General features: G+C 44.0%; 1 protein-coding gene across 1 annotated transcript in view; it reads left to right on the top strand.

Moving 5' to 3' along the window:
- Positions 1 to 14,154, top strand: part of WNT2 (Wnt family member 2) — a 50,381-nt gene that overhangs the window by 17,876 nt on the left and 18,351 nt on the right. Inside the window, exon 4 of the mRNA XM_003808650.6 lies at positions 7,683 to 7,947. Within this exon, the coding sequence (XP_003808698.1) occupies positions 7,683 to 7,947 (265 nt within the window). The remainder of the gene's footprint in view (positions 1 to 7,682; positions 7,948 to 14,154) is intronic.

The raw sequence follows: 14,154 nt of genomic DNA, 5'->3' as shown, positions 1-14,154 counted from the left end.
CTACTTCATTCTTAAATATGAAGAGACTGTCCAAGGATTATCATATATTAGATTCAATACAGCAGCGTGAAAGAAAAAGACAAATAAATTGCAGGAAAATTACTCCTGCAATTACTGCAGGAGAAAACGCAGGAATTCAAGGATAAAAGCACTTTTTTATAGCCTAATCAGTCTCCTCACAGAAACATAATATTGACACCCACAAATAAGAACGGAAGCTTTGAAAAAGTGACGATTAGAGAAAAAGAAAGAATTTGGAAGAGAAAGCCAAATAAACCTCTCAGAAAGTACATCAAAAAGCCCAAAAGATAAATGTTTAAGGAGGTCCATAAACATCCCCTGCTCTTTTCCACTTGAGTTTGAAACCAACTGAAAAATGGACAAATGGATGGACTAAAAGTATCAGTTTTGTGATTGAAGAAAATGCTGCCCTAGAGGACGCGGGTTGGAAGCACAGTGCTCCCGAGCAGTCCAACCCTGAGCCAGGCAGATTCACCTACCACAGGCTGGCCCTCGGAGCCCCTGCAGCAAGGGAGCCACATGCTAGATGGTAGGAGCTGATCACAACTCATTTCCACAGGCTACCAGATCCCCAAAGAGAAAGAACCCAGGCACACAAGCCCTGCTCCTTCCTCTAAACTTACCAGTTGGATGAATCACTTATCTTCCTCTGGGTAGACATGAGTAAGGGGGTGGAAAGAGCCAGGACTGTTACTCTGATGGAATTTCTTCCTCAAGAAATCAGGAAGAAAGTATTGAAAAGATGAGAGAAGACATAATTGACATAGAGGACCAATTCCAAAATTTGGCAACTGGCTAATTAGAATGCCATTAAAAAAGAAAAAAATGACCAGGTGCGGTGGCTCATGCCTGTAATCCCAGCACTTTGGGAGGCCAAGGCGGGTGGATCACCTGAGGTCAGGAGTTCAAGATCAGCCTGGACAACATGGTGAAACCCCATCTCTACTGAAAATACAAAAATTAGCTGGGCGTGGTGGCGGATGCCTGTAATCCCAGCTACTTGGGAGGCTGAGGCAGGAGAGTTGCTTGAACCTGGGAGGCAGAGTTGCAGTGAGCAGAGACCTCGCCATTGCACTCCAGCCTGGCCAACGAGAGTGAAACTCTGTCTCAAAAAAAAAAAAAAAAAATGTGGAGGAGAGGATTGAAAGGGGCTGCTGAGTGCTGAACAAGATTAATGGGGAATAATATTGTGATATTTCAGAACCCAAGAATAAGGGAATGATTCTGGGAGCTTTCATAGGGGAAAAAATACAAAGTAAAGTGAAAATAAGAACAAATCCATTTTCAAAGAATCCACCAGACTTCCCACATCAGACTTCCCATCTGCAACATTAGAAGCCAAAAGCCTGTGGAGGTATACTTTCAAAGTTTTAAATCCAGAATTCTATACCCAGCCAAGCTATTAATCAAGTGTGAAGGCTGACTGAAGACATGTCAGACATGCAAGAATTCAGAAAATGCATCCACGTTAAAGGAGTTACTCAACACTGTACTGCAGCAAAAAGGAGGAATACATCAAAAGAGAAAACATGGCATCTAGGATACAGCGTGTCCAGGCTAGCAGGGCATAACGTTAGGTCTGAGCTGTGGAGCCAGTCCTGGTTGGCACAAGAGGACGGAAGACTGTGGCTGCCCCCAGGAAATGAGGAGAAGTGACGAGCAGGTGGAACAATTGTGAGGTGGAAAACATGAGGTGATAGCCAATGCAATTGGTAGCAAATAGAACGAGAAAACACCCAACTTCACTTTAAGAACATCCTTCATTGATACAAAGGTTTGTGATCTTGGATCAGAGATAATGAACTGCAATCCTGGCACAGTTCTTGGCTGTGCAGTTAATAATATTATGTAGATGTTTATTGTTTTAAAATTTTAGAATCAAAATTTACTTATAGTTACAGAACAGAGGTCCTCGACTTTAGTCACTCATTCTTTTATCATCCAAATAAAATGTCTCCAGTCCCTCCATCAGCGGCTGTGCATGGGAAACCACCCTCCCACCCCAACCAAGCTCCTTGCCCAGTGCCTCTGAAGACCCCAGGGGGAGTATCCTGCCGCTATAGCCTGTTGCTCTGGTGTGGCCCACTTATCCATTGATCCATTGGTATTTGGGGTGGACACTGGCCACCACCCATCTTTCATTCCCTCCAAAGCAGCACGAGCAGAGATTGTCACTGGTGACACATTTTCCTTGAGATTCTGATGTCTTGGAGGCATAGGGTAGGAAACAATCTCTAATTGAATAACGATTTCCCCGTTCTTAGAAATGTAATGCCAGCTTCTGCTGCAGGAATTCTTCACCGCTGTAACCCTCCATAGGCCCCAGACTCCCGCCACGGTGCAGGGGTTTCTCACCTTCTCCTCTGCATCCCTGGGTCTGGATGATTCTGAACCCTGACTGCATATTAGAATCAATCAACTGAGGAACCACAAGTACCTTCAAGGCCCAGGCCTCACGTCCACCCTAGGTTCTGATTTACCCAGTCTGGGGAGAGGCTGGAAATGATCCCCAGGTGATTTTAATATGTAGCCAGGAGTGACACCTACTGACCTGCCCTCTCCAGTTGCCAGGAAGAAAGCCTCAAATTCCTGTTATTTTACTATGTGGAGTAATTTCACCCTTTTTGTTTCCCCCCTCTTTCAAGACCATGAAATCCCTCAAACTGTAGCCAGATTGTAAAAGAACATTTTTCCCTTTTTCCGCCAGCTATACACACATATGCAGGCCTTTAAAAACTGGATCATACCACATATATTGTTCTACATTTTGCTTTTATCACTTGACTTTCTTTCCTGCCTGTAAGACTGACCTACTTCATTGTTCAGAGACCACATAATATTCCATTATTAAGCATATACCATAATTTGATTAGCCATTTTCCTACTGATGTCATTTGGGTTTTTCCTCATATTTTGCTGTTACTAATTATGCAATAGCTGCATGAAGATCCATGTGGGTGTGTATCCTTCCAAGCTTGTGCAGATGTTTCCAGAGTGGAATCACCAGGTCAAGGATACGTACATTTAACATTTTTGCAGGTATTGCAAAAACACTCTTCATTTAAATGATGGATCGCTATACTCCCCCACCAATGGTTTGTTAAAGCATCTCTTCCCCTGGACTGTTACTAACACCAAACATTATCAGTCTTTTTACATTTTACTATATTTTTATTCTTAAAATTTAAAAAATTGACATTTTTACAATTTTTGCTAGGCAAAAAAGGTGTATTATTTCAGTTTGCATTTCTCCAGTTACTAATGAAGTCGAACACCTTTTTGTCCTTTTGTTAGTACTTTGTATTTCTTCTGTGAATTGTCTAATAAATTTTTAATGATTAGTTTGGAAGATGCAATGTAATCCCCCATTATTTCTCTCTCTACCTCTTCTTCCTCCTCTGCCCCATTATAACAGGTATGTAATATTTTAAGTCAATTCTTGATTATTCAAAAGAATGGAGGGGGTTGGGCACAGTGGCTCACACCTGTAATCCTAGCACTTTGGGAGGCCGAGGCAGATGGACCACCTGAGGACCAGCCTGACCAACATGGAGAAACCCCGTCTCTACTAAAAATACAAAAAAAATAGCAAGGCGTGGTGGCATGCACCTGTAATCCCAGCTACTCAGGAGGCTGAGGCAGGAGAATCGCTTGAACCCGGGAGGTGGAGGTGGCAGTGAGCCGAGATCACACCATTGCACTCCAGCCTGGGTGACAAGAGCAAGACTCTGTCTCAAAAAAAAAAAAAAAAAAAAAAAAAGAATGGAGGGAAACAGAATGCATAATTCAAAATCACAATGTGATTTATAGTAGAATTTTAAGTGTGTTTTCAGAAATAGCACACATCTGAGATTCACATCTTTGTTCTACCTTTAAATAGCTGGGTGACCAGGGATTTTCCTTTCCTCGCAGAGCACTGGTTTTCATAAGCATAGAATGGGAACAATAACTTACTTTGCCTGACGGTGATAATTAGATAATATGTGTAAACCACCTGGTGTGGAGCCTGGCACATAGTTAAGCACTCACTCAATACATGGTTGTTATTGTTATCATGTTATAACATTTGAATACTGGAGTTGCTCTAAACTAGGAATCCTCATTGTAAGTTTCTTGCCCTCATATCCTTACTCTTACCTCAGTTACTCTTGAAAACAGGCTGCCTCAGCTTACATCCCCTTCTCTCTGCCTCTCTGATTGAGTACAGTTTTGTCCACTTCAAGGTTAAGGGTTTGAATTTCAAGTCTGCAAACCCAGTACATAGAAGAGATGAAGGTAGCCCCAAACTGCAATTGAGCACTGAACATGCTGTGCGTTAACAGTGGGTGCTGGAGACGTGAGCAAGCCCAATACTAGAGATGCTGTCTCAATTTCCTCCTAGGTTAATTGTCAGATAAAGCCTGTCATTAATCCACAACCAAGAAGTGACCATGGTACCTGTTGAAATACTTTCTGCTACAAGTAACAGATCCCAAAGGCACTAAAAAAAGGAGGAAAATTTACTAACTTGGATCACAAAAAGTCTGGCGGTAGGGCAGGTCCAAAGTGGGCTCATCGAGCAGCTCAGCGGCATCCCCAGAACCCAGATCTTCACATCTGTCAAGTGTGCCTGCAGCTTGCTGCCTGTCGGCATTGCTGCCCTCAGGTTGCAGAGAGGCTGCTACAGAAACCAGCATCTAGAGACAGAGACAAGGTATTTCTCCTTATGTGACTCTTTTATTTTATTATATGTTATTTTTGAGACAAGGTCTCACTCTGTCACCCAGGCTGGAGTACAGTGATGCAATCATAGCTCACTGCAGCCTCAAACACCAGACTCAAGTGATCTTCCCACCTCAGCCTCCTGAGTAGCTGAGACCATAGGCATGTGCCACCACCTCCGGCTAGTTTTTTCTTTTTTTGTAGAAACAGGGTCTCACTGTGTTGCCCAGGCTGTTCTTGAACTCCTGGGATCAAGTGATCCTTTTGCCTCAGCCTCCCAAAGTGCTGGGATTACAGGCATAAGCCACCATGCCCCCACCTCACGTGTCTCTTTTAAAGAGTGAAGAAACATGGCCAGGTACGATGGCTCACGCCTGTAATCCCAACACTTTGGGAGACTGAGGCAGGTGGATCAAAAGGTCAAGAGATCAAGACCATCCTGGCCAACATGGTGAAACCCCATCTCTACTAAAAATACAAAACTTAGCCAGGCGTGGTGACCCGCGCCTGTAGTCCCAGCTATTCGGGAGGCTGAGGCAGTAGAATCGCTTGAACCAGGGAGGCAGAGGTTGCAGTGAGCTGAGATCGCGCCACTGCACTCCAGCCTGGCAACAGAGCAAGACACAGTCTCAAAAACACAATAAATAAATAAAAAATAAAGAGTGAAGAAACTTTTTTTTTTTTACAAGACTCCTAAGAGATTTCTCCTATCATAGGATTGGCCCAAACTGAATCAGCACATGCTCCAAGCTGGAAAAAAGTTAGTGGCAAGACAGTGAAATTACTATTAGCGATTTAGACTACTCTGGGGTCAGAAGTTGTTTGTAAGACAAGGCTGCCCAACACCTGAACAAAAACTGTTAGCAAGGAAGGGAGGAGGTTGCACAGATGATCCTGTCACCACCACATGTTTTTTTAAGGATTTATAATGTTATTTTTCAGATCCAATTTTAAATTAATATGCAAATTCTTCAATTAATTGTATAAAAATATCAGTTTTGAAGTTTATGATCTGGAAATTCAATACTAGAAAGGGAGGGCAGACCAGATGCATTGGCTCACACCTATAATCCCTCACCATTTTGGGAGGCTGAGATGGGAAGATTACTTGAACTCAAGACTTAGGGACCAGCCTCAGCAACACAGTGAGACCCCCCATCTCTACAAAATATTTTAAAAAATTAGCTGGGCATGGTGGCATGCACCTGTAGTCCTAGCTATGCAGGAGCCTGAGGCAGGAGGATCGCTTGAGCCCAGGAGTTCAAGGCCGCAGTGAGCTACAGTCACACCACTCCACTCCAGCCTGGGCAGCAGGGTGAGATTCTGTCTCAAAAAAAAAAAAGAAAGAAAGAAAGAAGAGGAGGAGCAGTAATATTTCCTGTCATTTTTAAAGCTAGGGATATTACTTATGATTAAATAACCTAGATTTAAAAAGAATAAACTTGGAAGAATGAGCATTCATATTTAATTCCTAAGTACTTGATGTGGAGTGAGTTTTGTGTGGTGCTCTCCAGGATCTTAGGAGGGACAGCTCCTGGACAGGTGAGAGCCACATGGGGAAGAGTGGTGGAGCCCAGATGGCACTCCCAGGGTTGTGTCTGTGGCAGAGGCCTGCCATCCAGGCCATCCTGTGAGCCTCCTACCAAACACTCATAATATAAAGATGGGGGTGGGGCACATGGGGCAGTGTAATTCCGAAGAGGAATTTCATTCTAAGACATCCTTTAAAGATGCCCAGGTCCCTGTAACTGGGAGAGCCAAGCTAAGCACATGCTTCCTGCTCACTTCTCCATCCTTGCCCTCCAGGGGTGGCTCATGCTGAGGAGGATAGATTTCAAATGTAGTGGGTGCCCCATCCACAACGGAGGTGGGGGTAAAGTGGGAAAAACACCTAGTGCCAAGGCCCGACCTGGGGAGAGTGGGAATGAATTCTTATTACTGAGCTTGGGCAAGTCACCTGCCTTCCCCATCCCTGGTTCCTCATCTATAAAATGGGAAGAGCAGTAGATCAAAGTTGTTGTGAGGACCAGGAGTGCTAATAATCTCTTCACTTGAGTGAGCAAAGGAGAAAATGGGCCAGGGCAGGATAACTCTCACCAAATTGCTTTGGGGAAAGTGCTGCTCTGCTGGCTCGTGAAAACAAAGCAGAAGCTTCCCTGGAAGTTTCAGGCCCACCTGTCCCCTCTCCTCTCCACAGGCCTCGCACCCACAGAAAAGGGGTCTCTATATTGGGAGCCAGCCGAGATGAGCTTGTCCCAGTTTCCTTTGCTTCCTCTCTAAGAAAGATCAGAGCAAACCCACCCCTGTCATCTAAGCTGAATCTCCCCAAGTTACTGTCAGCCTCAGGGTCACTAACTGACTTTGCAGTACAGCCTGGCTCTGTCTTTTCCTGGCTGTGTAACTTTGGGTGAGTGCTTCCACCTCTCTCAGCCTTGCTTCTCGGTCATCTGCAAAATAAATACAGTGGCACAGAATTGCTATAGTACAATTACCATGATTGGTTTATTGAAGGATTCGGACTTAGCAGTTATTTTGTTAATTTAATTTGCATAATACATACATTTTTATATTATTTTATTTTAAACTGGACAGCATTAATTGGATAGTATACATTTTTAATATAATAAAGCTCTATTTATTTAGAAAATAATTCAATCCCTCACTCTTCTAACTGGCCACATGCCCTGTTAAATAGTGAGGTTTCTGTTATACTGATAGCCAGTGGGGTACACAGTTAGGTGCTATCCCTCCCCTCTCCACCCACTGCCCCTGCCTGCTGCAGTCAGGGCAGGTGGCTAATGTGGCTAACAAGTGACAAGCAATGCTTCAACATCTCCCAGTCACTTGCCCCAGGATCCAGCATCCTGAGAGTCACTTCTGGATTGCTGGGAGGTAAGGAGAGTTGGAGCATGTGTCACCTGCTCGAACCTCACTGAACTTGCCCCTGTCTTTTTCGGCAGGCTGTAAAGCGGTTCTTGAAACAAGAGTGCAAGTGCCACGGGGTGAGCGGCTCATGTACTCTCAGGACATGCTGGCTGGCCATGGCCGACTTCAGGAAAACGGGCGATTATCTCTGGAGGAAGTACAATGGGGCCATCCAGGTGGTCATGAACCAGGATGGCACAGGTTTCACTGTGGCTAACGAGAGGTTTAAGAAGCCAACAAAAAATGACCTCGTGTATTTTGAGAATTCTCCAGACTACTGTATCAGGGACCGAGAAGCAGGTAAGTTCAAAAGACTTTCTTCATAGCACCTAATTCTTTCAACAATTGATACTCCACAATTTAAATGAGGTTCTGTATTTTCAGCCTGCTCTCTTTAGGTTCAAAGCTCACGATCCTTATCATTCTTATTGAAACTGTACAGGGCTGGGCGCGGTGGCTCATGCCTGTAATCCCAGCACTTTGGGAGGCCGAAATGGGCAGATTGCTTGAGCTCAGGAGTTCAAGAAAAGCCTGGGCAACTCTATCTCTACCAAAAATGCAAAAAATTAGCTGGGCATGGTGGTGCGCATCTGTGGTCCAGCTACTCAGGAGGCTGAGGTGCACTCCAGCCTGGGTGACAGAGTGAACTCCATCTCAAAAAAATAAAGAAAAGAAAAGAAACTGCACAGAGAGCTCTCCTAAGCAACTGGAGAAATGGATTGACAGTGCACAGATTCTGGAGAAATTGAAACCCCACAATGTCTAGGGCAAAAAGTCAAGATACACAGATTAGCAAAATTCTTCAGCTTGGGCAGATTTCTAGTTAGTGGACTATGCACACTAGGGAGAGCAGCCCAGCATCTTTCATGTAATCCTGAAGCTGAGAGCAGGATACATTAAATCCCACCACTGTGACTATGGAAAATGGTCCCAGGGCTTTAAATTTAGACTCTTCTGAAATCTGCCCTACTTCACCTTCCCTGCTCTTTTCAATATGCTTAGAAATTGCCAAAGATAAAAAGCAAGAATTTATCCCCACTCTCTTGGCTATAGGTGGGCAGTGTATAATAAAGGCTGTGTCAGAGGCCCTTCATTTATTAAAGCCACACCATTCCCTTCCAGACGGTACCTTCTCCATCCCTCAAAGAACAGCTCTGTCAGCCTCAACACCGCAGCTGTCCCACCTATCAGGTTTACACATGTTCATGCTCTACCTCTCACTCCTCCTGATCAACCCTGAGCTCCAGGTTTAGCTCATTCTTTGTAAAGATTCTAGTGCAAAATAAGAATGAGTACAAGTCTAAATTCATAGGAGGTGATGGGAGTCCACAGCCCAAGTCAATTTCTAAGACTTGGTAGAAAGCAAAGGAATTCATTATCAGAAAAAAAAATCCTCTTAGAGTCTGATTTTTTTTTATTTCAAAATAATTGCAGAGGCACCAATAAAATGGTATGGATGGCAGCCAGCTGTCAGTTAGATTGACCAAGAGGCAAGGTTACCAGGGAATGTCACAAGGAAGCCAAAGCCTTTTTTTGCCCCTGAGTGGTTGAATTGCCTTCATGGTTTGATGAGCTAGTTCTCCGCAACATTTGAGCAGGTTGCTACATGCAGCCCAGGGATTAATGGCAACTGAGCAGAGGACCAGATGCTGTGCCCCGCTGCATTCCTGATACGCTTTGGGACCTCTAACAAGTCATCCTACCTGTCAGGCCAAAGTTATAGCCAAATCACCATGAAACCTGTGCTTGGATACAGGATTGTCCCAGGGGTCTGACCCCCCTCTACCAGTCACTAGCTGTTTAACCTCAGCCTCCTCACACTGAGCATGGAGATGCTGCTGTCTTGATCATTTAAGTCCTATGTATTGACTCCTGTGCACTGGGTACTGGGCTGACATCCTTGCACACATGGTCTTATTTTATCCTTACAGTAGGATCCTTACAGCAGCCCTATGACAGCAATACATTGAAACTTGTTACTAACCAGAAAAAATTGAATAAAAGGTGGCTCCTAGATGATCAAAACCAACCAAGAACCACGTTCACATCTTACTTTGTAAGTCAGATAAGCAACCCTAGATATCACCTTCTCCATTGTACAGATAAGAAAAGTGAATGACCTGCTCACGATCTCACCGGTAGGAGAGGGTGGATGTCTGATCCCTTGGCCTGTGCTTTGACCCATTAGACACTTGCCCCTGCCTGCCTCCAAGGACACATATGTGAAAAGGCCTTGGGGAGCAAAAACCTTATTTCAAATATAAGAGGACCCTCTTCCCCAGCATGTCTTTTCTGGTTCTTTGGATTGAAGCAGTTTGCACAGGGAAGCAGGCTGGTGTACCTGAGGAATATGTACTGCCTTAGGTATAACAGGTATGACATTTATTGTCAATGAAATATAGACCATATTTTTTTTTACCCCACAGAGGTGATTCTGAATCTAATCCCTGCTGCCTCTTCAAGTTACTAAGTTATTCTTGCGTACTCCGCTTTTTCAACTCTTTGTATTAGAAAGAAATTCTCTTTCTTAATCCTAAAATAGCAGATATATCTGTAGTACCCATCACATGCCAGAGCTGCAGCTACATTCTCTCATTGATTCTCACAGAAAGTCTATAAGGTGAGTATGTTATTATCCCATTTTATGGGAGGACACTGAAGCTCTAAGAGGTTAAAGATTTTCCCTACCCACTTGTGGTTAGTAAGAGGCAGATCAGGGACTTAAACCTGAGCCTGGCTGTCTCATCTCATCTCATCTTGTCTCGTCTCATCTCATCTCGTCTCGTCTCGTCTCTCTTCTCTTCTCTTTTCTTTTCTTTTTTTGAGACAGAGTCTCGCTCTGTTGGCCAGGCTGGAGTGCAGTGGCACAATTTTGGCTCACTGCAACCTCCGCCTCCTGGGCTCAAGCAATTCTCCTGCCTCAGCCTCCCGAGTAGCTGTGATTACAGGCATGTGTCACCACGCCTGGCTAATTTTTGTATTTTTAGTAGAGACGGGGTTTCACTATGTTGGCCAGGCTGGTCTCGAACTCCTGACCTCAGGTAATCCACCTGCCTCATCCTTCAAAGTGCTGGGATTACAGGCGTGAGCCACCACGCCCGGCCCTGGCTGTCTTTTCCTCTTTCTTTCTTTCTTTCTTTCTTTCTTTCTTTCTTTCTTTCTTTCTTTCTTTCTTTCTTTTCTTTCTTTCTTTTTCTTTCTTTTCTTTTCTTTCTTTCTTTCTTTCCTTTCTTTTTCTTTCTTTCCTTTCTTTCTCTCTCTCTCTCCTCTCTCTCTCTCCTCTCTCTCTCTCCTCTCTCTCTCTTTCTTTCTTTCTTGCTCTGTCACCAAGGCTGGAGTGCAGCAGTGCGATCTTGGCTCACTGCAACCTCTGCCTCCCACGTTCAAGTGATTCTCCTGCCTCAGCCTCCCGAATAGCTGGGATTACAGGCATGAGCCACCACGACTGGGTAATTTTTGTATTTTTAGTAGAGACGGGGTTTCACCTTGTTGGCCAGGCTGGTCTCGAACTCCTGACCTCAAGTGATCCACCTGCCTCAGACTCCCAAAGTGCTGGGATTACAGGCGTGAGCCACCGCACCTGGCTGTGGCTGTCTTTTCAACAACGATTTTACTCTGCCTCTCGCTGCACACAGCCGCAGGTGCTGGCTTTCTGAAGAAAGCTATATAACTTATTTTCTCTCTTATCTATCTTCTGTCTTAGACAAATTTTAGCTTATCTGACTTTAAAAATTTGAAATTGGTTCTCAGTTGGTGTTGATTAACCAAGATCTACCCTATTCATTTTTTTTTTTTTTTAGTTGCCAGTTCCAATGTATTGGATCAGATTTCCAGTAAGATTCCTAGATTATTTATAAATTATTTGAACTGTACTTAGTTAATGTCCTTTTTGGCTGAGCCTAAGAAAATGCCAAAGTGGTTGATGCAAACCTTGCAATATTTCTTTTTAATTCTGTTGACCATCAGATGATTATTTTAGTAAAAATATGATTTAGGATATTTGATATTATGCAAGCACAAGTACAGATAGTTAAAAATTTTTTATTGTATATATTTGGAGTCATATGCAATTAGCCACATGTATGAGATGTATGAGATGCAAGTTTTATCTGAGAAAACCTGCTTCCATCCATATGGCTGCTGAGGGCCTTGCTCTTGGTTATGTGACCAATGGCCTTTTAAGGATGAGGCTTGGCCAGGCACAGTGGCTCATGCCTATAATCCCAGTGCCTTGGGAGACTGAGGCGGGAGGATCACTTGAGGCCAGGAGTTCAAACTCAGCCTGGGTAACATAGTGAGAGACCCCATCTCTAAAAAATAAAAAATAAATAAAGTTGAGGTTTCATCCTGGCCACTTTCTACTGGAAATTTCTGTAGCATGTGCTCTAGCAAGTCAGTCATCCTGGAGAGAACAGAGTCATCCTGGAGTGTCCTCTAACCTCTGGCTAGTAGAGGCAGGGGGTGTAACAGAGAATCTGAGACCTGTAAGAAGGGGGCTTTCTGCCTTTAACTCAGTGGGATCTGGGAGCCTCTCTCTTCTCAAAATGAAGGTGTTGGGTCAGTGTATCATCTTCTCAGTCTGCACTGGAGAGCCACCAGCATGCACACATTATTGAGTAAGCACACCACCGAGGCCCCCAACCCCACCGTGCTAAAATCCTATTGCATTAGGAAAGGCCTGTTTTCTGGTAAATGGAACTCTCACGTGTTCAAAATGGGCTATCATCCTGGGATAGCCAGGCTCCAAAACAAGTCAAAAGTTTGCAGTCAAATTTAAATCAAGTAATTAATATAGAATTTCTTGTTTTTCATTTTCTCTTTTAAAATCAGCATTAACCCTTCCTGACATTGCATCTCATACTGCTCACTCTACTTCGTTGTGGTTATTTTGTTTGGTTTTGCTTCTTTCTTTGCTTTCCATCATTGCTTTTGTTTTTAAATCATGCACACTTAATATTCAACTTAGTGGGCGCCTTCTACTTGCCAGCACTGGGGAAGCGATGGTGGTGAGCAGGTTGAACATTATTAGGGAATCAGTATTTGGAACTGACTGGCTTTACTCTTGCTGGTCAGCAACTGCTTCCTGTCCAAGGTAGCTTGTTGACTGATGTGAGCTGGCTTGTTTTATCAATTAGGTTTGTGCAACTGATGCAGTCTACAGGTCTGGTCTACTTTTTTCCAAAGGAAGTGGCTCTTCAGAAACCTATTGAACTAGCATCTTAGGGAGCTGTTCCCGAAATTATATAAGTTTTTCTGTTTTTCATCATTTTAATTTTTTTTTTATTGCTCTGTTGCCCAGACTGCAGTAGCACCATCGTGGCTCACCGCAGGCTCCGACTCCTGAACTCAAGTGATCCTCTCACCTCAGCTTCTCAAGTGGCTGAGTCCACTGGCACTGCCTCTGCAAACTTTTCAAACTTAAACACCTCAAAGTTTGAAAAATCAGTGATTTAGGTAGCGTATGATTCCTAATTTTCCCTAATTATTATGCAAGAAGAAATTCAGGGAGACATTAGTTTCATATATATATGTTTTTGAGTACCTGATTTCTTGCTAAGGAAAACTAGATAACTCTAAATAAACATCTCCCAAAAAACATCTCCCACCATGGCTTGCCCAGTATAAGAGAGTCATTCTTTCACTCCTAGGCCAGCATCCTCAGGAACCCTCTTTGACTGCAAATAAACAAAATTATTTCAGCCATCAAAGCTTTTACTGACAGCAGTTACCAAGTCAGCCTCTAGAGAAGTCCTGAAATAACACTACCAGGCTAGTGAACTTTGATGCGAAAAATTGCAGAGTCAAGACCCCAGGTTATTCCTGGATGGGGACAGACCTAGCTGGAGAAGGCTGCGAGAACATTTGTTGAGTTCCTGCTGCGAGTCAGGCCCTGCGCTACACACCTTATGTGCATATGCTCTGATTCTTCAAGGCAATTACCTCCATTTATACAGAAGGAAAGTGAGGTTCCGCAAAGTTACTTAACTTGCCCAAGATGGCATGGCCTGTGAGAATAAAAAAAATAAAAACAAAAACCCATACCTTTCTCACTGTGCCACTTACGTCCCAGTGTGTGTGTGTGTGTGAGTGTGGTTGGGAGTAGGTCCTGTGTGATGAAGAGGCAGCATGAGGACATGGGAACTTTATGGGGTGAGGCGCCCACAAAGAGGGGAGGTCAAAAGTAATCAGAATCAAGCTTCACCCACATTTTGGTTAGGTTGCCTTGAAGCCCTTTTCAATTACAAGCCCCTCAGATTTTCAAAAGCGTCAATGCCTTTGATTGCTCCTAAGAAATAGAAAGCTGGCCGGGGGCAGCGGCTCATGCCTGTAATCCCAGCACTCTGGGAGGCTGAGGAGGGCGGCTCACCTGAGTTTGGGAGTTCGAGACCAGCCTGACCAACATGGACAAACCCCATCTCTACTAAAAATACAAAATTAGCCAGGCGTGGTGGTGCATGCCCGTATTCCCAGCTACTCGGGAGGCTGAGTGAGGAGAATTGCTTGAAC

Source organism: Pan paniscus, chromosome 6 (genome assembly GCF_029289425.2).
Source record: "Pan paniscus chromosome 6, NHGRI_mPanPan1-v2.0_pri, whole genome shotgun sequence".
In the NCBI taxonomy this organism is placed as follows: Eukaryota; Metazoa; Chordata; class Mammalia; order Primates; family Hominidae; genus Pan; species Pan paniscus.
The sequence above is the reverse complement of the archived record's forward strand: the minus strand, read 5'-3'. Positions and strand labels throughout refer to the sequence as shown.